Source organism: Lathyrus oleraceus, chromosome 3 (genome assembly GCF_024323335.1).
Source record: "Lathyrus oleraceus cultivar Zhongwan6 chromosome 3, CAAS_Psat_ZW6_1.0, whole genome shotgun sequence".
Classification (NCBI taxonomy): Eukaryota; Viridiplantae; Streptophyta; class Magnoliopsida; order Fabales; family Fabaceae; genus Lathyrus; species Lathyrus oleraceus.
The window spans coordinates 245848803-245872817 of NC_066581.1; the positions used below are offsets into that span (position 1 = coordinate 245848803).

The 24015-nt window shown below is 34.8% G+C and overlaps 1 protein-coding gene across 1 annotated transcript; it reads right to left on the reverse strand.

The window, feature by feature from the left end:
* Positions 1 to 11768: 11768 nt before the first annotated feature.
* On the reverse strand, positions 11769 to 19777 carry LOC127126648 (casein kinase 1-like protein HD16). Its single transcript, XM_051055610.1, has 17 exons — positions 19375 to 19777; positions 18138 to 18601; positions 17817 to 17942; positions 17620 to 17693; positions 17429 to 17498; positions 17296 to 17351; positions 17118 to 17189; positions 16916 to 17010; positions 16713 to 16779; positions 16495 to 16624; positions 16180 to 16398; positions 15963 to 16096; positions 14353 to 14527; positions 14159 to 14249; positions 13074 to 13231; positions 12799 to 12987; positions 11769 to 12209 (listed from the first exon to the last, which is right to left on the reverse strand). Exons 2-17 carry the CDS (start codon positions 18549 to 18551, stop codon positions 12150 to 12152), a joined length of 2130 nt encoding a protein of 709 aa, XP_050911567.1. The 5' UTR covers positions 18552 to 18601; positions 19375 to 19777; the 3' UTR covers positions 11769 to 12149.
* Positions 19778 to 24015: the final 4238 nt, after the last annotated feature.

Here is a 24015-nt window from a genome sequence, read left to right on the forward strand (position 1 = left end):
CGGTTGACCATTGTGAATCAACCTGTTAATGTTGCTCACTTCCAGTTGCACCCGTCTACTATCCGCCAGTTAGAAAGCAAACCTTTTGCAGGAAAGATCAATGAGGATGCAAACAAGCATCTGCAGAGGTTTCTGACTATGACTACATCATTGAAAATTGATGGGCATTCTGAGGAAGCAAAGAGATTGGTCATGTTTCCATTCACGTTATCTGAGGACGCTGAGGAATGGTTTTATTCCCTACCTGCAGGAAGCATTACTACATGGCAACAAATGGAAACAGCATTCTTGAATGAGTATTTTCCTGCTTCTGTGTATATCCGTAAGAGGTATGACATTGTGAATTTTAAACAGAAAGAAGGAGAGACACTTGGAGATGCCTACAAAAGATTCAAAAGATGTTTAGTTGCATGTCCTACACATAATCTGGATGAAACTGAACAAATGCAGAATTTTGTGAATGGGCTGAAGATGAGAACTAAGCAACTCATTGATACAGCTGCTGGTGGCTCGTCTAATTTTTCTACAGCAACCGGTATCAAAAAAATCATCGAAGCTATTGCAGCAAATGAGCATTTGGAATTGTATGACCGTACTGTAAATCAGCCGGAGGGAAAAATTGACTTGAAATTAGCAAATCAGGTAGTGAAAATGGAAGACCAGATTGCTGCTGAGGTTGAAAGGAGATTGAAAGCTATGAATTTAGGTACCCAGACTGTTGCTCAAGTTCATCCGGTTCCGACCATGATTTGTGAAATTTGTAGTGGACCACACTTTGCCATGCATTGTGTTGCAACCGCAGAACAAGTGCAAGCTATAAATTACCTGAGGCAGAATAATCCCTATTCAAATACATATAATCCGGGGTGGAAAAATCATCCTAATTTCTCTTGGAAAGATCAGCAACAGGTACCTCAGAAGGCAGATTGGGAGATTGCAATTGAAAAGATGGCAGCTCAAAATATGCAATTTGAAGAAGAGACTAGAAACAATCAGAAAAACACCACAGCCTCCCTAAGGAATCTCGAAGTTCAGCTGGGGCAGATAGCACAACAACTGTCAAGTTCTAGAACACCAGGTTCCCTACCAAGTGAAACAGTGCAAAATCCGAGAGGTCAGGAGAATGTTAACATTGTCACGACGACAGAGAAAGAGGTTGCTAAGAAGAAAAAAATTATATCACCGAGCGAGCCGACTAAAGAAGAAACTACAAAAGGAACTAAACCGGTGATTAAGTTGCCCTACCCTCAGAGAGTGACAAAGAAGGAACCTAGTGAGTCAGACTTCGAGAAATTCATAAAAATGTTTAAAACGATTGAGGGTCATATGACTTTGTTTGAAGCACTTGAAAGGATGCCCATGTACAAGAAATTCGTGGAAGAGGTAATGGCTGAAAAGAAACCAACCACTGAAGAACAGGTATCTGGTAAGGAACAATATAATGCAAACTCCCTGGAGCATAACATTCCTAACAAACAAAAGGATCCAGGAACCGTCACAGTACCGTGCACAATCAAAGAAAGAACCTTCAAAAAGGTACTAATAGATTCGGGAGCCAGTGTGAACCTGATGCCATTATCGGTCTATCACAGGTTGGGTATTAAAAATATTAGTGATATAAAGACCAATCTGAAGTTTGCGGATCACTCAAGGAAAGATGCATATGGTATAGCTGCAGATGTGCTGGTAACAATAGCGGACTTGACTTTCCCAGTTGATTTTGTAATCCTAGACATACCTGAAGACAATGAGGCAACCATTATTCTGGGTCGACCTTTCATGAAGACGAGTCGATGCAAGCTCGACATGGATAAGTGCACGCTAACCTTGAAAGTTCACAACAAGGAAATAACATTGAATGCTATTGAAAATCAGGAGATGGAAGAAAATACAAAATCTCAGTATCAAGTAGGCTTAATCAAGACATTGAATACTATCAAAGGCTCACCACTGCCAGTAGCCACCCGAAATGGAAAGATTCCTAACACTGAAAGGATAGTTAAAAAGGAATCGTGGTACAAAGGAGTCCACACTGATAAAAGAGACAATTTCCGTGTTGTAGACAAGAGGTGCAACAAGGTTTTGAACCTGAAATACCCCCCATGATCAGGGAAATGAACCGTCGAGCCATGCGACGTTAAACGAAGCGCTTCGTGGGAGGCAACCCACGCGTTTGATTTCTAATTTATTTCGTTTTTATTTTTTTGGTGTGTGCGAAAATTTTGTGTAGGGGAGGAGGAGAATTAAAAGGGCAAAGTCACAAACACCTCCAAGTGGAAGGAAATTACACAAGTGCATTAAACCAACAGTAGTCGCTGTGAGTCCCCTTAGTATCTGGATTTAAACATTGAGGTCAATGTTTAGTTCAGGTGTGGGGGGGTTTTCCTTTCATGTTTTATTTCCATCGCTTTTGTTTTTGTTTGTTTTCGTTGTTTACTTGTGTGTACAGAGTGATGAGAAATGGTTGGACGAATCCGGGATCAATGGTAGTGGATGAATGACACCCCTCATACTTATTCTGATATGGCACCCCGGAAGTTGATGCAACCATGAGAAGGTAAAGTCGGACACAATTTGGTGACACTAGACCAAGAGAGCGGTATGGAAAGACCAAGTCAGGAAAGAACCACATAATACGAAGAGACTTCAGAGCTTGCAAGCTAACCAACATGGTGAGATCACAAAAGGCCAAACACGAAATATCAACATGAGAGTTCAGCCAGGTATAACTTTATCACTCTGATTTTGCGTATGTTCTGTTGACACGTCACAGCATGACAACACACACTGAGGCAAGTTGTTTGTTTAGCCAGGGCCTTTCTAGCCATCCCTATATGTATGTTTCCCTTCGTAAAACCCCGTTGAGCCTTAGCCATTTGTTCATTGTAAACCCCATGCTAACGTCAAGCATTATTCCTCATAAATCCATGTTAACTTTTAATTATCCATTCCCTTTTGTGTCATAACTCGGTATGATTGTGTGAATTGCAAGATGTGCAATGAAAATAAGTTTGGGGTGAAAATTTTGAAAGGGAAGGCAAGTGCATAAGATGAGATCATACAAAAAGAAAAACAGTATGTATGTCCTTTATAAGAAAAAAAAAATAAGAAAAGAAAAAAAATGCACTTGCCGAGACCTTAGAGATATGAAAGGCTCGGAAAGAGAAAAAAAAAGAAAATAAGAAAAGAAAAAATGCACTTGCCGAGACCTTAGAGAGATATGAAATGCTCGGAAAGTTGAGTAGAAAAAGAGTCAAAAGAGTTTTTACCCCAAAAATATATGTGATGCACAGGAAAAGAAGAAAAAGTACACAATATGATTACCGAGTTCAAAACCCTTTGTACCCATTTTTTTGTTTATCCCACCGTACCCAAGCCCCGTTACAACCTAAAAAGACCTCAAAAAGTGTGTGAAATCTGCTGTGGTAATGACATTAGAATGTGTTCAAAGTTAAGAGTCTGATACTGTATACTGTGCTGTGAGTGTACACACCTAACCCCGAGAGATATTGTGAGTGAGTGAAAAGCTTGCAGGTGAAGAGGTTTCTGATGTGGAAATATGGTAAACTGCCTGAATTGGAGAGACCTGAAACTCGATTGGAAAGGAAGAACACAAATGGTGAAAGACTAGGTTGCATTGTGGAAAACGAATTCGGAGGTGACCTTTGTTTGGACTCAATACATCACTTGAGGACAAGCAATGAGACAAGTTTGGGGTTGTGATCGGTCACCATTTCCATTGAATTCCCGCCGTTAATCCGACGTATTTTCATCACTCTGGTAAGATTTATGTTTGTTTTTAGTTGCATTTGAGTCAAGTATCAAGTTTTGTTGGTTTGGTATTACATTACATTCGATTACGAGTTTAAGTCAAAAAGACCTCGTTTATGCTTCGTTTGGGTAGTGTCATTGTTCCAGGTTCAAAAGCAAGAATGGTGAAGTTCGGGACACTCTGAAGGACGAAAATATGACAGAACAGCAGGTCAACACGGCCACCCGTGTGCCACCACACGGCCGTGTTGTTGGTCAAGCAGAGAAAAAGACGAAGCAGAAAACAGGGATCAACACGGGCACCCGTGTGTACACACACGGCCGTGTTGATTAAAACAGTGCATCTACACGGGCACCCGTGTGTAGGGACACGGCCCGTGTTGTTGCTACTGTAACAAATGCTGAAATAAATTAATGCAGGAGAAAAAACACGGGCGCCCGTGTGTACACACACGGCCGTGTTGATTGCACGCAGCCTGGAAAACCTAATTTTGCATTGTGAACCGATTCTTCTCATTAAGGGAAGTATGGACCTTTTGCTTGGAGAGGAGGCATCTGAAACTATAAGAAGGCTTGGAAGAGAAAGAAAAAAGGACCTTTTGACAGACGAACGAAAGCATTACAGTGGAGAAGAGAGCGAATACAACGGATTCGAAGACGGCGAGATTCAACGGTAGCCACCATTGAAGATCAAATTCTCCTAATTCTTTGTAATGTCAAATCTTTACTTTATGAGTTCTTTAAGTACTATGAGAGGCTAAACCCCCTGATGCTAGGGGTGGTCCTGATGTTATCGTATGTATGAATCTGAACCGATAATTTCCTGATTTCTATGTTAAGTATTTCAATTTAATTGTGTGATGTTATTATGCTTTTGTATCGGACAAATACAAATTAATCTATGACTTCCAATAACAGGACTGTGATTGGTAGGGTTTTCACACAATTAGGTTTATGAATGCATCATCTAGGACTAGTAACTTTCGTAAATCACCGTAAACCTTGATATTTTGTATGATTAAAACCAACGATTAATTAAATGGACATTTAAGTAATAATTGGTAGTTTAATAGTTTCTTCCTTAAGGACTTAAGTAAGAGCATTCTGAGGTTAGGTGATTGAAGGCTTCATAGGCAGTAAGGAAATTGGAACGGAATTCATAACCGGGTAACTCAACCACTCACCCTAGCATCCTTTATCTTAATCTATTCTTGTTATCAATTTTGTGTTTACTATTCTAAATTCCAAAACAAACCAACCATTATCTTTTTGTTTGAATAGAATCGAATTGAAATAAGTAATTCCTACGCAATCCTCGAGATCGATACTGGGAAATAAACTCCCTATTACTACATCGGTGAAAAGAGTACACTTGCTATTTTTCCGATCAGTTATGTTCAACCATTATATAGCTCCTAAAAATACACAAATAATCAATTACAATTTTCAAACAATCGTGTTAGAGAGTCTGGGGGAGTCGGGAGCACCAATGGGACTAGGGGTGTGCCAAAAAACTGGTTCACAAGAACCACTTTTAAAAATATGGTGCACCTATTTTAAAAGCCCATATTATTTGATTTAAAAACTAGCTCATATCCATTTTATTAAAACCATAAAAAACCAATATCCACTTTTTAAAACCAATATACGACTGGTTAAGAACATTTCAGATGTGGATTGATTGATTGAACAAGTATTGAGAAGATTTCAAAGCATTATTGTGAGGTGAACAAGGGCTTCCTCCAATATGATTAAGAAAAACATATTTCTTTCTGGCACTGACCTTTCTCCATGTCTTAAATCATTTTATAGTAAACACATTAGCTTCGGGATGTCCACTGGGTTTTTTACTGAATAAGTAACAAAGTAAACAATAAGCAACATCATTAGTTGGAGAATATTCTAGCCATGAAGGAAACATTTTAAACCAAGATGCTTGAAATCGTCTTGGATATTTATATCCATTAACAGGATACTTTTCAACTTGGCATTGATATGGACCAATTAAGATAAACTTTTCGAACTTCATCTCTTTGATTTATTGGATATTCCCAAAATTGGAGATGTTTGTCGGGATCACATTCTAAACAATTGAAATTAAATTCTTCCAAGATGACTTTTTGAATCATGCGGGGTTGCTCATTTGGTTGAACTTGAATTATTTGATCACCAAAAACTTGCTCCTCAAGTGTCGATGTTGAAGTTATACAATTTTCATCTTTATCGGAAACTTTTCTTTTAAAAAATAATTCAATTGTGTTATGTTCAACCATTATATAGCTCCTAAAAATACACAAATAATCAATTACAATTTTCAAACAATCGTGTTAGAGAGTCTGGGGGAGTCGGGAGCACCAATGGGACTAGGGGTGTGCCAAAAAACTGGTTCACAAGAACCACTTTTAAAAATATGGTGCACCTATTTTAAAAGCCCATATTATTTGATTTAAAAACTAGCTCATATCCATTTTATTAAAACCATAAAAAACCAATATCCACTTTTTAAAACCAATATACGACTGGTTAAGAACATTTCAGATGTGGATTGATTGATTGAACAAGTATTGAGAAGATTTCAAAGCATTATTGTGAGGTGAACAAGGGCTTCCTCCAATATGATTAAGAAAAACATATTTCTTTCTGGCACTGACCTTTCTCCATGTCTTAAATCATTTTATAGTAAACACATTAGCTTCGGGATGTCCACTGGGTTTTTTACTGAATAAGTAACAAAGTAAACAATAAGCAACATCATTAGTTGGAGAATATTCTAGCCATGAAGGAAACATTTTAAACCAAGATGCTTGAAATCGTCTTGGATATTTATATCCATTAACAGGATACTTTTCAACTTGGCATTGATATGGACCAATTAAGATAAACTTTTCGAACTTCATCTCTTTGATTTATTGGATATTCCCAAAATTGGAGATGTTTGTCGGGATCACATTCTAAACAATTGAAATTAAATTCTTCCAAGATGACTTTTTGAATCATGCGGGGTTGCTCATTTGGTTGAACTTGAATTATTTGATCACCAAAAACTTGCTCCTCAAGTGTCGATGTTGAAGTTATACAATTTTCATCTTTATCGGAAACTTTTCTTTTAAAAAATAATTCAATTGTGTTATGTTCAACCATTATATAGCTCCTAAAAATACACAAATAATCAATTACAATTTTCAAACAATCGTGTTAGAGAGTCTGGGGGAGTCGGGAGCACCAATGGGACTAGGGGTGTGCCAAAAAACTGGTTCACAAGAACCACTTTTAAAAATATGGTGCACCTATTTTAAAAGCCCATATTATTTGATTTAAAAACTAGCTCATATCCATTTTATTAAAACCATAAAAAACCAATATCCACTTTTTAAAACCAATATATGACTGGTTAGTCCACTTTTCAAACATAATGTGTTTTGCTTTGCTTTCTCTTTGTTTTTTGTTCATAAGTTACAATTAAGATTATGTATATCTAATAAAAAAAAGTCATAAATATTATTTTTTATGATAAGATAAAAAATAGACATTAATTACCTTTTTTTGAACAGAGCTTTGTGTTTAAACTCATGGTCTAAGAATAATGAAATTATATGATTACTGAGTTGTTATTTTAGCATCTTTTTTTAACTTAATTCATTCATTAGACTCATATGTTTCTTCTGAAAAATCTCTTCCGTAAAATGAAAGAGAATATGGGTGGAGTCATGAAAATGGTAACTATAAAATACTATACAGAGAGAAAGATAGAGAGAGAGAGAGCAATTTATTGAGAAGGTGTGAAACAAAAAAGAATAATGTATATATGAGAGATGATTCTCTCTCTCTCTCTCTCTCTCTCTCTCTCTCTCTCTCTCTCTCTCTCTCTCTCTCTCTCTCTCTCTCTCTCTCTCTCTCTCTCTCTCTCTCTCTCTCTATATATATATATATATATATATATATATATATATATATATATATATATATATATATATATATATATATATATATATTAACATTTCTTCTTCGTAGACGAATAGTGATTGATTTCAAAAGTGGTTGGATATAGTTAAAAAGTTGTTGGATTGAAAACTAAGTTTGAGGGAAATTTGGTCCAAACAAAAAGTGATTTTTTTAGTGCAAACCGGTTTTGTCAAAGTGATTTTAAAAACCAAACTAGTCTATATATTTAGTTCAATTTCGTTGGGAGACATTACATCTCAACCTAAAACCTTAAGGTATTAGATAAATGAGTCATCTCTCTTATAAATCCAACATTTCACTCATTCATAGACGATGTGGTACTTTAACCATTCACACTTGTCCCCAACATTCTCCCCCACAAGTGTAAGTCCCCAACATCCTATGACAGAATCCAACACTGGATTTAGCTCCCGCTCCCCCATAAAGCCGAACCACGACTCTGATACCACTGTTGGGGAGTCCGGGAGAGTCAGGAGCATCAACGGGATTAATGCTCCGGGACAACAAGAGAGGGAGACACCACATCTCAACCAAAAACCTTAAGGTGTTAGATAAATGAGTCATCTCTCTTATAAATCCAACATTACATCCATCCATAAGCGATGTGAGACTTCTTCTACATGTATATTTTCAACCACCCCAACAATCTCCGCCTTGATTGAAAATAATACATAAATTTTCATTGTCTTCACCGACAATCATACTCAATCATAAAGAGTATCAACATGTATATTTTCAATCATTCCCATTAAATCAATCACGCCTAAATCTAATAAAATCAAGCTAAATCTAGAATATAAGGTGGAAAAAAACAGCCCAACACCAAGTAATCTTTGACCGTGCAAAAAAATGCATTGGATTCTATTGAAAATGTTCCAACAATCCAACTAAATCTGAAATAAACATAGAAATTCTTAGAATCATTACATCATCATCATAAATAAGAATAAAGCATTTAACAAACAGTGAACAAAATCGTCAAAGCCCCCGTCAAAATCGTTTTCGAAGCTCAACTGTTATCGAACTCGAAGTCGTGAGTAAATATGTCAGCATCGTCGAAGTTGTGAACAAACAATGTCGTCACATACCCCATCGTTGCCCTATAGAAGTAATATGTGGTGTAGTAATATCAGTAATAAATTGTGAATGAAGTCATCGAAGTCGTCGTTAAAACCGTTGTCGAAACTGTTATCGAACTTAAAGTCGTGAACAAAAATGTAGTCACCGTTGAACTTATGAACAAACGACACCTCCGTCGTGCGCTGCAGTCTCCAGAAATAATGTATAAGTGTGGTGGTGACTTGGTTAGTGAATGTGGTAGAAGAAAAAAATGAAAAGATTTCTTTTTATTTTACTTTTATAAGTGAAATTGAAATGTTGGAAAAGTATAAGAGGTAACGCATGAAATTTGCTTTGATTTTTTTTAGTATTATTAAATTCAAAATGACGTCGTTTTGATATATAAAAAAAATGAGGGTTGCAGCTGCTCTGCCCACACCCTTGTAGATCTGCCACTAATTTTATCAAGGATAATAATACTTAATAAAAAGTTATAATACTTGATAAAATGATGTATTTTATCAAGGATCGTAACCTTTGAAACAACATCATTTAGTCTATAAATGAATTATTTCATATTAAAAAAACATATCAATTCGAACTCTAATCTTCCTTGTTTAAATTTCATTTTTTTTTTACATTTGAGTTTTCATTTATCTTGTGCAAATTTGAAGTAAGCTAAATTATCTTGAATATTCCTGGGTGTAGACTCTGAAAAAAATTGAGAGTGCTTGAAATACTATTAGGAAAGTACTTATATGCATGATTCCAATTTTGATCCATTTAACTTGAAACAATTTCTAACAACCTAATAGCATCTCAAATAATCGCAATCAAAGATTTTGTTTCAAGCACCAAAGTGATTAACCGAGACTTCGTGAAGTTTGGTCGTTTTGATAGGACAAATTTCATTCATTGAAGATTCTTTATGTATTAGATCCTGAATTGACACCAATTCCATAATCGAAAAAAGATGATTCTGAAAAACTCAGGAAATTACGCAAAAAACGAAAGGAGGATAAATTGTTGTGTCGTGGACACATTCTAAACACAGTATTCAATCGTTTCTACGATCTCTACACGGACAACCAATCGACAAGAGAAATCTAGAATGCACTTGAATTCAAACGCACATGTGAGCATGCGAGAGAATTTTGCTAGAAAGTGTGGATTGAAGCCACAACGACATTTGATCATTTTGTAACTAAATAGAGAACTTGGCATTTACGGTACATGTGTGACGAGCTTCATCGTTAAGAAATTGAGGTGGATTGAGCGTGCAAACAACGAGATCAATGAGATTGTGAGCATTGATGCATGGTTCGACTTATTGACGTCAGTGCACGATCTTAAGCAAAAATTACAGGCGGCATGATTCCTCAATCACAATCAACACTATCAATGCCAGAGTTGTGGATATTTTAGCTGAAGACAGAGATGACGCCAGTAAAGGAATTACCGCAGTCATGGATCACTAACTAATAGGAGTGTTCAAAACCGAATCAACCCAATAGAAAACCACAAACTAAACCAAACTAAAATCACAAAAAACCGCAATTGATTTGGATGTGTTTGAACCATTTTTTAATAAAACCGTGCAGTTTGGTTTGATTTGCAGATTGTATTTTGGAAACCAAATTAAACCAAATCAAATTACATTATATTACAACCCAAATTTCACTTATCCCACATGCAACTCAAAATTCAAACTTATTATGCGTTAACCTTACAAATATTCTCTTACTCACACTTAGGGTTTGAGTTCAACCTTCTCAAATTTGTCCTTGTAGTATCGCACATTCTTCTCATCTTCTTTATCATATGTCTCACATCTTCTACTCTAATCTCTCAAGTCTTACGTTCTTTACTTTCCATCTTCTCATTTTTATGTTATTGATTTCTCTTCCAATTATGTTTTTATCGCATATTTCTTCTCTAATCTCGCATCTCTTATTTTCTTTCTTTTTCATCTAATCACTCATCTTCTTCGCTTTTTCTTTTTTATTATAATATTTTAATATTATTTTATACAACTATTTTATGTTTTTTATCCCACTTTTATCTAGTCTTATTTTTGTATATTGAATGAGAAGTTTTTTGTTTAAATATGATGAATTTTGTTGTTATTTGATAAATATGAATGACTAAACACAAAGTCATGTTATTATCTATAGATATTTGTATGATTCAATAAAAATCTTGTGAAAATTTATGTTTTTTATTCCACTTTTATCTAATCTTATTTTTGTATATTGAATGAGAAGTTTTTATTTAAATAAGATGAATTTTGTTGTTATTTGATAATGTTTGAATGACTAAACACAATGTTATGATATTCTCGATAAAAGTTATGTTATTCTGAATAGGATGTGTATAATTCAATTTGAAAGTTATGGTATTCCGTATTTTTTTTTGGAGTAACTGAATTTTGATTTGTTAAAAATTGGTTACAATCCCTAGCAACAGTTTGCATTTATAGTTGCAAACATAACTGATCCTAGCTTAACTGAATAATATTAGATACATTTCTATTCAATTTGAAAGGCTCTTCTAAACATTTGATCAAATGCAACTCAATTAAATGCAATTAAGTTTAATGGATTTTGAGTTGATATAAGTTAAAAATTTCTAAGAAAAATATGGAATTTATTTAATGCAAGGTATAACTTGATATAGTCAAAAATAGAATAAAAAACTAAAAATATTTATTAATTTAAACATGAAAATTATTTAATTAAATATTAGATACAAAATAAGCATTCCTAAACAAACAATTTGTTAGCAGCTCTTCAGAAAGAGAATGGGAGTAAAACTACAGGAAAGAGACTTAAATCGGTTGAGCGATTCGGCCATATAGTGAACTGCTTATTAAAAGAAAATGCTTTTTAATAATTATGAATGAGTTGCCCATGTCGGCCATTTAGTGAACCCTGACAACCAGTATAGTCAAGGACTGTAGAATTAGTCTTCAAATCTAGAAACTTAAGTCTTTAGAATTCATTATTTTATGTTGATGATGATGAAGTTGGTAAAAATTTATGTCATTACAAACAAAATCGTAATAATTTTTTTAAAGCACAACCATGAAACATGACCAAAAACAGCCAGCCCCTTTTAACATGTTATACTATTCAACAAATCATTGCTCCCATTGAACACGATCTCACAGCATAAGATCACTTCTGTTTCTCATTTACCTTTTTCTTTTTTATACAATTATAACGCATTTTTATATGGGAAAACTTTTGGGCAGTGACAGAGTTTGGGGGTAAAATCAAACCTACCCATCCCAAACTTTAATAAGCCTAAATCCTCCCATCTTTCCAAAAGGATATAGCAAATGTTCACTGCAGAAGCTAGCAAACAGTTCGCCCATAACATATCGAGGCAATATAGAGATTCTTGGCCCATTTTTCCTGCAAAATCATCACGTAGGATATTAATACTTGATGAAAAAAACCCAAAAGAGATAGTAGCAATAGCACACACCACAGAAAAATCAGACATGAGGCAACAACCAGGATTTTAAAATTAGAGATTTTAACTGATCATTCTCAACAATGAGCAATCATATGCTCAACTACAACTCTCCGCTAAGATTAACAATTAATATTGGAAGACAGGAAAAAAATACAATCAAGTTAGATGTTACTAAGTTGTGAGAAAGAAAAACGAATAGGGGAAAAATAGCAGTGGCACAGAAGAGAGTAAGGACTTCTTCCCCTTAGCTGTGAAGAGAGTCAAGGGGAAGAACTGGAATCGTTTTTATACTCCTTTCCCAGCCCTTATTCCTTGCATCAACAAGTAATCCCAAATAAAAGAAAAGTCACTTGGCTGATTCAACAAGGGAAAAAGGACACACCTCATACAAACAGCTTAGGTACACAATTAATATCAGTAACCACCAGATACTCTCAGGCATGCTAAAAAGGGGTTCCAAACACCAGGCATGCTAAAACTGCACAAATCTCAACTTATAATAGGGCACAATGAATGCAATTATACCTTTACATGGGTGCTAGGAAAAGCAGATGTTCTCAGAGTCTCTTGAGTTTCATCAAGTAATTTGCGTTTCGGTATGCTCAGTATGAAGGCTGCCTGATCATTAGTAGCAGCCATAGAAGTGATCCGGTAATTATTCTCCCATCGTCGATGAATTCCTTCACTTGGATACAAAAAGTCAAGCTCCACAACCTTGAATCACCAAATGAGATATTGAGTATGTTATTGTTAAAAAAATCCAAACATGACCAAAAATCATTGTTAAAAAGGTTGTATACCTGATCAGAATACCCAGCATTCCTGGACATTACAACACCCCATCGGCTGCCAGCAGTAGTCATGGAGGTAACATGGAATCCTTCTTTCCACTTCTTGTTTATCCATTTAAAAGGAAAGGAATCACTCACTTTGTAGGACTGTTGTGTATAAGGAGTTCCTGCACAGCAAAGACTCTACCATAAGATAATAAATAATGAGTCGTATATTTCGAAGAATAGTCAATGTTTTTCTCATCCCGGAGAAGTTAACCGAGGTAAAGACAACAGGCACCCCCCTTGATTAAACAATTTGAAAGTTGTCAGTTTCTAAAACTAATTGAGTTGTTTACAAGGAAGTGTTGTCTCATTGGTTTATTTATGCCAAGACTGTCGGATGTCTCCAAAATGAACTAGGTACAAATTGAATCACATAAATGGGAAAGCAGATTGAACATGGAGAGAATCATTTTTTCTTTATAATAATTTTATAATTTCATAAAAAGGTATACAATGTCTAAGTGGGCCAAGGAGGCTGAAAAACAAAAAGGTGGCTTCTTAGAACCTGAGAAAACTTAGGTCAGGCTTCTTTATAGGACCAAATGAGTCCCAGATTGCACCTATGAACCTTGTCATCCATGTTAATACAAGGTAGCGGTTAAATTGGTATAAAAATGGCAAAACACTTGCAGTGTATTATTACAACTTTGCAGTGCTTCTCTTCACACACAACTTAAATGGCATAGCAACCATAAAAGAACAAAGAAAAAACAGTAGAGATGAACCACCCAGAAAAAATTTATAAAAAAAAACAAACATCGAAAAATATCTATGACTAGGGCAAAAATGGCAAAGGTGATTGTAATATTGACAATGGTAGGCAAGGTACAACAATACCTCAATAATAAATAGTACATAAAAATGATTGAGGCAATAAGAGGAAAAAAAGAGTGGAAAGGTGATGGTTAGTGACAATGATAGGCAAGATACTACAATTCCTTAATAATAAATAGTACATAAAAATGGTTGAGACAATATGAAGAGAGCAAAAAGGAGTGGGGTATACATCATAAATCTATAAATGTTGCAAAAGAGTGTAATGATCAAACCTTTGGACATGACAACCAAGGAACTGCCATTAACTGCACCAGCTATTGAGCTGATATAGTAATTTTTTTCCCATTGCTCCATAATCCAATCCTGAGGGATCATCAAAATAGCAGCAGCCAAACATCAATTATTTCGTTCATAAAGTTTGTTTGTAGAAAATGAAATATGGGGATCGGGGAAAGAAAAGGCCAACCTTGTGCAGGAAGACAGGTGATAGCTCGTAAACCTGGGAAGAAAAACCTGTTCCTGCATCCATGATTAGAGCCCACAAATTTGCTGAAGAGGCCACACAGCTTATATATAACCCATCCTCAATACCCTTGTCTACGTGCTGCCCAAGCCTATTGTCAGCTACGTTGTAATGATATCTGCAACACAAGAAAGTGTTACTTAAACCAAGCAAAATAGAGAGACTACTAAATGAATAAGCAACACATACAAATATACAATGAGCAATCAATTCTCTGTATACTCCTTTAAAGACAGGTCCCTTACCATGCACCAGCAATTACACAGTATGTTTAAATTATTATAGAGCATTGTCATGAGATAAGTACAATGTTCAATCAAAATCTATAAATTTCAAGATCAGGTACATCAATTAAACTAGTTAATAAGTTTGAAAATTAGTAGATATTAGATATTCCCGAATAAAATGGTTAGTTATTGGTGGTCATATCAGTATAATCATTAGTAGAGATTAAGAGATGTTTGAAGGATATGAATCATGGATGGTTTATCTTTAATAGAATTACGGATATGAACCATGATTGAGATTTGTTACATCAGAATAACAGTGGCCAGGTTGTAAAAGAGAAATTCATGGAGAAGTATTCATCATAGTAGAATTACGGATATGAACCATGATTGAGATTTGTTACATCAGAATAACAGTGGCCAGGTTGTAAAAGAGAATTTCATGGAGAAGTATTCATCATATACTATTCTATGTAATCAATATAATAGTTCATTTTGTCTGATTGTTTTCTATCAATTCCACATTGCCCTTTCCTGGGTTACTAACAAATTGATCCACCCTGCCAGACAGTTGTTGGAAAGAAATGGAGTATGCAGCAGTGTTTTCGAAGGAGATAGCAGACAACCATGTATCACAGCCTCATTTGTAAAAGGTTGTAAAAGGGAAATTCATGGGGAAGTATTTATCATATACTATTCTATGTAATCAATATAATAGTTCATTTTGTCTGATTGTTTCTATCAATTCCGCATTGCCCTTTCCTGGGTTACTAACAAATTGATCCACCCTGCCAGACAGTTGTGGGAAAGAAATGGAGTATACAGCAGTGTTCTCGAAGGAGGTAGCAAACAACCATGTATCACAGCCTCGTTTGGGGAAGTCTAACATTTCTATACTTAAGCATATGCTACATTTGTAGGAGTCTAACATTTCTATACTAGAGCATATGCTACATTTATAGGAGTCTAACATTTCTATACTAGAGCATATGCTACATTGGTTAATGCAGATGCACGGGATTGTTCTTGTGAATGATAACCCTTTGAAGGGAATGTGATGCATCTTCTAGTAAAGCAAATGGAGAACGCTGGGCATCGGGTTTAGTATGACACTGATACATCCCAGTTTTTGAGCCACAATATGTAAGTAAACATGATGGTTGAATAACCAATGACCAATAACCAAAACCATGGAGACGAAACCCATAGCTACAAAGCAAAACTAGGAACAAAAACAAACATTGAGAAAGAAAATATCACATTACAACAATAATATATAACAGTAACATTAAGAAGATGACATATTGAAGTAGATAGACTAATTACCTTTGCTTCATGGGACGGCGTGCATTATACACTGATATCCACTGAGTAGCAGGACTCCCCAATCGCACTTTTTTCTTAGGCTGCTCATCTTCCTCCAGATTTATAAGGAGCATCCTTCCTCGCTTTTGACCAACCTATATATATAAGGTTGCATTCAGATATATAATAATCAATGCAGCACTTCCCTCAAATAAATACGAACGGCAGTTAAAATAACCTTTAAAGCTCCATCAATTCTAATAGGTCTCAATGGAGTGCATGGTTCGATCAAGCTGTCAAAAAGTGATATGAGCTTGGAATAATTTGGCTCCTCATCAAATTTCATGTTCGTAACTGCTTCCAGGAACAGCTTAAATGGAGCAGGACAAAAGCAGCACATCAACTCCGCAGATGTGGACATTTTTTTCTTACAAACAAGAAAACTTTTATTGTCACCCTGTAGATTGGGGAAATGGAACAATAATACAATATAAGATGAAACCCCCAAGAAGCAAGCAAGAATCTATACATGATGAGATACTACAAAACACACCTGATAACCCTGCCACGGCAATCTCCCTTTTATGAGAAATATTAACGTGTATGCCAGTGACTCAAGATCATCCCTTCGACTGCCAGTCCTACCTAAATGTGCATGTACACTAGCATACCTTATTGTTCCCCTGCACAAAAAGGGACATACTAACAACGTATTAATATTTAATTTTGGAAACACAAGAAAATCATGTTAAATTCAAAACATTTACAAACCTGAATATATCAGGTCTCTGGTCATATTCAACGTGTTGACCAGATGATGCATCCTTCCACTTTGAAGCTGAAGACAACACATGGTATGGACATGAATGCACGGTCAAATATGGCATAACTCCAAATAACTAAAGCCTAAGGATAGATAGAGAAATAAAACTCCGTGGAAATGCAAAAGTAACTGGCTTGAAACGACAACATACCTAAACCAAGATCAATAAGATACAACTTCTTATCATCAGCCGTTCCAGGTTGACCAAGCAAAAAGTTTTCTGGTTTTACATCGCCATGCACAAACCTGATTTAATGATACAAGTTTCATTTATAAAAAGTAATCACCCATAACCTAGTCATCACAAATGAGAACATTACTATTGACTCTAAAGAGCTATAAAAAGGATTTACCCTTTCATATGGAGCTTCTCAAGAATTGATATTGCCTCAACTGCAATACAAGCAGCCATACTTGGCGACATCCTGTCAAGATGCTAAAATGTTAGAGGATACAAAATGGAACGAACTTAGAGAATATGCAATTACACCAAGTGAACCTATATAATGAAACAAATGGTCTAAATCTTACGATTGACCAAGAGAATTCCATACATCCCAAAGGCTGGGCCCAAGTATGTCCATCACCTGAAATAACATGTTTTTCTTTAGAACAAAGAGCCAGTCAACATGTGCTGATATAGGGAAGTTGACACATATCTCACCAAAATGTAGAAATCTCCTTGTCGACCCTTGTAATGAACCCAAGGAACACCATAACAACCATTCAGAGTACTTACCAATGCCAAAAATACAAAAGTGAGAATTGGATATAATAAAATTAAAGCACTTGAGAACGCTTAAAAATTGCATTAATGGTAAGCCTTTTCATATATGAATGACATGTTGTGTGTACCTGTAAACTTGCCACTCATAAGGAGGCCCATAATTACAGCCTTTACTGTTTCTATGCTCAAACTTGAGTGCAACCTTTAAACATAGTTAAATAAGAAAAAGGTAATGTATCATCCCAATGTTATTAATATTTCATCGGATCTGAAAAACAGATAGAATGGGAGAGGGAGGGGAGAGAGTTGGATGTCTTAGTAATACCTCGATGGCCTCAGGACCTGTTCGATCAGATCCACCATTAACCCTTCTGCCAACATACACTTGGCCAAAACCACCCTTACCCAACTTCCTTTCTGTCTTATATACAGGAGAGTTACCAACTTGTACCTGCATAAATAAGAGTGTTCATATAAAATAAGATACTACCAAATCTATGTCAACTAATATATAGAAACAGCAAAGCAGGGAAGAAATGTAATAAATGATACAACTAATAATCACATTATTGAAACAAATTTGCAGCAATATCTTTGAAATGCAACAAGGCAATGCAAGAGAAGCAATGTGCAATAAAGAACATACCCTCTCAGGGACAGGGGTTGTGGTTGCCTCTTCTTCAGCTACTGCCACTTTATCACCACTTCCTCCCTCCATTACAATGTTATTATTAGCCACTACCTCTAAATGATTGTAAACAGGTTCCTGAGCCCTTAATGCAACAGGTACGGGAAGGACCTCACAAGGTTCAGGATCCAAATCAATCAATCTTGCTCCGCGGCCTCTACCAGCTGCAGGTCGCCTTGTGGGTACAGCTGGTGAAGACCCTTTACCTACACCTGTAGCATTACCACCTCTTCCTCTTCCACCTCCAACTCTCCTCCTAGTTCTGTTCTGTTCAGGCTGTGCCCAATTCTCCTCTTGATCAACAGGTAGGGGACCAGGCTGAAGATCTCCAAGTCGCTTTGACCTTCTAGCTCCACTTCTCAACTCTGGCATCCTCTCCCCATTCAAATCATAGCCCACTTCATAGACCCCAAAAACAAACTCTGCAACAAAAATAACAAAGCGAATAAACAAATCAGATCAACGCATTCATCTAGAAAACCTTTTCGGCAACAACAACAGAACCTCCAAAACGAACCAAAGATATTTAGTTGCATCTACGCATCACACTAAGACTAAAAAGTTCGAAAAATATATCTATGGAACAATCCTCTCAGTTGAACATCAGTTAACAACATAAAGAAAGCAGCATACTGAAAAGACATTACATAGCAAGAAAAGATTCTACCTTCATCAAAATACATACTCTCCACAACAAAAACAATGTACCTAAAAACCATACAGAGAAATCTAATAATCTATCATTTTCTGCAATTAAAATTTAACACACGCTTCATATATTATCATGGTCTTTCAATACTTTAAACAGTTTATTTAACAAAAACTAACGAGTTTTAATTCTAAGCCTTCCATCTCCAAAATAAAGTACACAAATTCCAACCTGCAACCCCACCGATTGCTAACAACAACAACACCAAAAACTCAACTGACTTTTTCAATTCAAAACTCAACGAATATTACCAATCTTAAACCCGATCATCCAAAAAAAAAACACAAAAAAAAATTCAAAATACACCAAAACAAAACAAAAAACTGAATAACCGTCATCGAAGTAGCTCATCGTTGACAAAAATCCAAACCGATCGCAAAAAAAAACGTAAAAAAGAAAGAAGAAGAAGAAACGAATAATCCAAACACACGCACACATACACACCACCAACAACAACAACAAAAAAGGCAAAAACAAAAAACTTACAGATCGAGGCGTGTAGCTGCAAAAGGAGAAGGATCGGGAAACGATTGACGAACGAAACAAACGAGAAGGCGATGGAAGATAGGATCGTGGAAGAATCAGTAAGAAAAAAAAGAAGAAATGCGTAATGGTGAAAAAATTTGAAGAGTTTGTTGCAGTGAAAGGAAAGTAAAGAAACTAGATGGAAGAAAGCATGGCGATGAATGAAATTAGGGTTTGTAAGAAGAAGAAGAAAAGAGCGGTTGGGAGGAAGAAGAAGAAGATATTAGATATGGGTAACCCGCAATCGGTTTTTGTTATAATGCTCTCTCTCTTTCTTTTTATTTTTAATTTTCTTTCCAAGGAGAGGATGCGGTAATGGTGAGTTTATTGCTGTTGTTGTTGGTTGTGTACGTGTGTGAGTGTTGTTGTGTGTGTGAGACTATGCACCATGCAAATGTGGCTTCGTAATATCCAAAGGCATGTATAATATTTTATTATGAAAAATGCTTTTTTTTATATCATGATTTTAAAACTTTTTAAATTGTTTTTCTATCAGTTATATCAATGGCTATAAATAGTAAATTATATTTTTTATATTGTATTGCAAATAATTATGGAGTATTTTTTATTAATAAAATATATTTATTCACTTAAATTGAAAATATATATATATATTTATAACAATACAAATCCAATATTTTAAAAGTTAAAAATAATAAATTTACAAATAGGCTCATAAAATTTAAGTTAATACCATTAAATGCGAAGATGTCAACAAATTGACAAGAGATTGGAAGAGATTGGATAATGTCGCACCAAAATGAAAGAACAACAAAATGTCATATTTAGGTGATAAAAGCACCAAAGATGCAAAGAAAAATCTTTTTTTTTTTACCTGAATGTCATATTATTTAGATAAAAGGGTGGTAAAGTAATTCTAACAAATGATTTCGCAATTGAAAAAATAATTAACACCACTCCTTTTTAATACATGAAGAAAAAAATAACAGTTAGAGAGAATGTGGAACTTCTCTCAAAATTTAAGGTTGACTTACAAATAACTACTACGATCATAATTATGGATTTGATATTGAACAATTGTAAAGGTTTTTTAACCATGTCTTCAATGACAATGTGTTCTCATCGAATGTCTTAGTCAATTCTTGATGCATTTGTTGCATTAAATTTGATCAAAAAGAATGATGATAACATTGTTAGGGGTATTTTAGAACATCAAAGCAAAATCTTTAACACAAGCTTTAAAAATAAATTTTGATGTGTCAATTACATACGTCGTGTTTAAAATGTGATGTGATTATTGTTATAATTCTAAAATCGAATTATATTGTTGAGGTCAATTGTTCCATAACTTTCCTACATGAAAGATTGATGTTGGAGAAAAATGATACTTATCTCATCTTAGATGACTTGCATGACAAATTAAACAATGTTTGGAAGGTGTCAGGCAAATAGTCTTTTACAAATATTGGTAAGGGGTTATTTATTTTCACTTTTTTATCTATTGAACATTTACGTATAGTTTTTATTACGAGAGTGTGTATCTTTACGTCAAAAATACTTTGTTTTTTTCTTGGATGTCGGATTTCAACACAAGCATAATACAAAACACTAATGTTCAATGTTGAATTAGGTCTCACAATTTTCCTTTTAAATATTGGAGGTCTGCGACTCTATTTACTATTTTATAGGGGTAAACATTCTTCTACCCTTAGATAAAGCCATCACTAGCAAAAAGCTCAAGTATTTTGCTATAATGATGGTGTATTAACCTTTTGAACTCTTAAATGACTCTCTTTCGGTAGAAATTAGATGTTATGTTTTTAATGTTGATATAGAATATGATACACTCGTAATGTTTTACAAATCTTGTCAGACAACTTATAATTCTTTGAAAGATTATATAAGACAAAAGTGTGTAGATGAATAGTCGACTCGGGAATATATTAGGGGAAAAACTCATTACTAAACATATCCTTAAGAAAGTCATTTTATAGTCACCAAGTGATACTTAACTAGAATCACATAGGTTGTGGGTTGAAGTCATTCATGGTCAAGAGGTCGTCGTCTTTTGGATGTGACATCTCTATAGTAAAATCAACCAAGAGTTTGGGATTTTATGGGCCCTATTGGTTCTAAATCGGTATAAATTTTAAAGAGTTCCATTAACCATGTAACAATTTGCTTAGGTATGAGCCAAAGCCCAACTAACTTTATTTCAACCCAATATTGGACCTCTTATGAACCATATTGACTAAATGTTTATGGACCTTCGTATCTAAGCATCAAAAGATACTGAGGTCACTTTTCTCATTTCGCTTATCTATATAATGTATCCACAATAAGGTCTTAGTACTGTGGAACCTATGATGGATATGTTATATAAGTGCACTTGATTGGAGCAAATATAATGAATTGATCCTCAAACTATAATTGGCAGGATCCCCTAACATGTGTCATTTCTTATATTTGTCTTAAGTATAATGTTATAGGTTCTTGAAAACCATATGACCTCACTATAAATAATGACAAATGGGTCAGATAAAGGTGCACATTATTGTAACATTAAATATCTCTCACTTCCTATTGTCACTGACTTGTCTGTCAGAGTGTTTGCATGTATCCCCAGGGTCGGAGCACAAAAATACAAAACTTCATATTAGAGAATACCATTGCATCTTAGTTCACCGCCACATTTGTAAACCTTGTCGGTTTTCTCAAAATCACTATTTTCCCCAAATCTTCGCCTTCGACGATTTTTTTTGAATGAGAAGATATTTACTCACAATAACTATTTATGACTAGTCATAATGTCTAAATCTTTGAGCTGATAATATTAAGAAAAAGGTTAGTTACTCGTATTTTTTGTATAATATATATGTTATTTGTACCATTTTGCTCATAAAATACAATGGTTATTGTGTTTTTTCCATTTCCTTTACACAAGTCAAATTGGTTAATATTTTATGGATGTTAAGAAAAAATTTAACTTAACACAAGTTGTTAGCATAATGATTACTAAGGGTTATGAAGGAACTTATTCAAGTCATCAAAGGCTTGTTCCCATTGGGAAGTCCATTTAAAGTGTTCTTGATTTTAGAGGACTTATAGATTTGCAATGAGTGATTTGTTGATTTGGAAAGGAATCATGATATAAATATTATTTGTTTCGCTAGTTGTCTCACTTCTTTGATGGATTTCAGACATTGTGTCAAGAGTATTACCCTGCATTTCTTAGTATTAAATTTTATATACCTTTATGCGATCATGAATCCTAATAAATTGCTTACTTAAACCCATAAAATGCACTTTATATGTTCAACTTTAGAATGTGTCCAAGTATGATTCGCAAGTCCTTAAAGTAAGACTCAGTACTTATGGTCATGATCATCGTGTCATCCATGTACTTATGCACACCTTGCTATTATTCTTTATCTGCTTCCCATATATTTTGTTCATGAGTCTATAGTAAATGACTCATGCATTGTTTAACCCAAGGACAACATGGCAGTCAAAGTTCAGCATATCTATCATGAAAGTTGTTTTTATGCATTTGATGCATTCATCATGATTTGGTTGTAGCCTCAAGAGAGAAAGTAGAGGATCTGACAACTTGATGTACCATCATATATATATATATATATATATATATATATATATATATATATATATATATATATATATATATATATATATATATATATATGGCAATAATATGGGCCTTTGGAGCATGCATTGTTCAGATCTCTACGCATCTTCCACTTATCATTTTTTATAGTGTTATAATGTTGGCCAACCACGACAAATATGTGATTTCTCAAATGAAATTCGCATTTGCTAACTTTTGAGTTTCCTATTGGGATGTAACTTGATTCTCGCTTGCCAACATTATTTTATTATGAACCATTGTTTATACAATATGGTTGATGGCTAGATGGTGGAATATCACCTTTATATTAATACATGACATGTCAGTTATGCTTCATGCAAATAGGTTTGAGTTGTTCCTCAATGTTTGGGGCAGAGTGACTTCCTCTTCAAACAATAGTCATGAGTCAATCTTTGTGATCTTGTCATTGACTATTATCTTAACCATTTTCACCTTCTTTTTAGGTTCATGTCCGTCGTTGTTTTCTTCCTTGAGGTCTAGTTCTATTAACTTTTCACTAATCTCCGTAGTTTTTTTTATCAGATAGCTTTTTCATATTGATTGAAGTCACTTTAGTTTTATTTAGGTTATTGACGTGGAAATGTCCAATCACCTATAGGTTTTTATGCATGGTGGAGATTTTCCCATAATTAAGAGAGAACTTCATCGTAAGGTGTGTCATTTATATGATGGCTTCAAACATATTCAGTCTTGGTTGTTTAATGATAAATTGTATGATGAATTTACCTTCACCATTAGCATAGTTGGCTTGTAATTGCTTTGATCTGGCGTATGTTGGAAATGTCCTCTTGTCCATGTGAATCACTTGACTTATGCATCATATATCGATTATCCCACTTATATGTCATTTTTAGGGTTTGAGTATTATTGTAGGTAACTTCAACTGCTTGTACACTTATCTGAATATGATACCAGTCGAGCTTCCTAATTGACCATACTTCTTTTGATATTGCAGCTTGTCATGATTATTAATG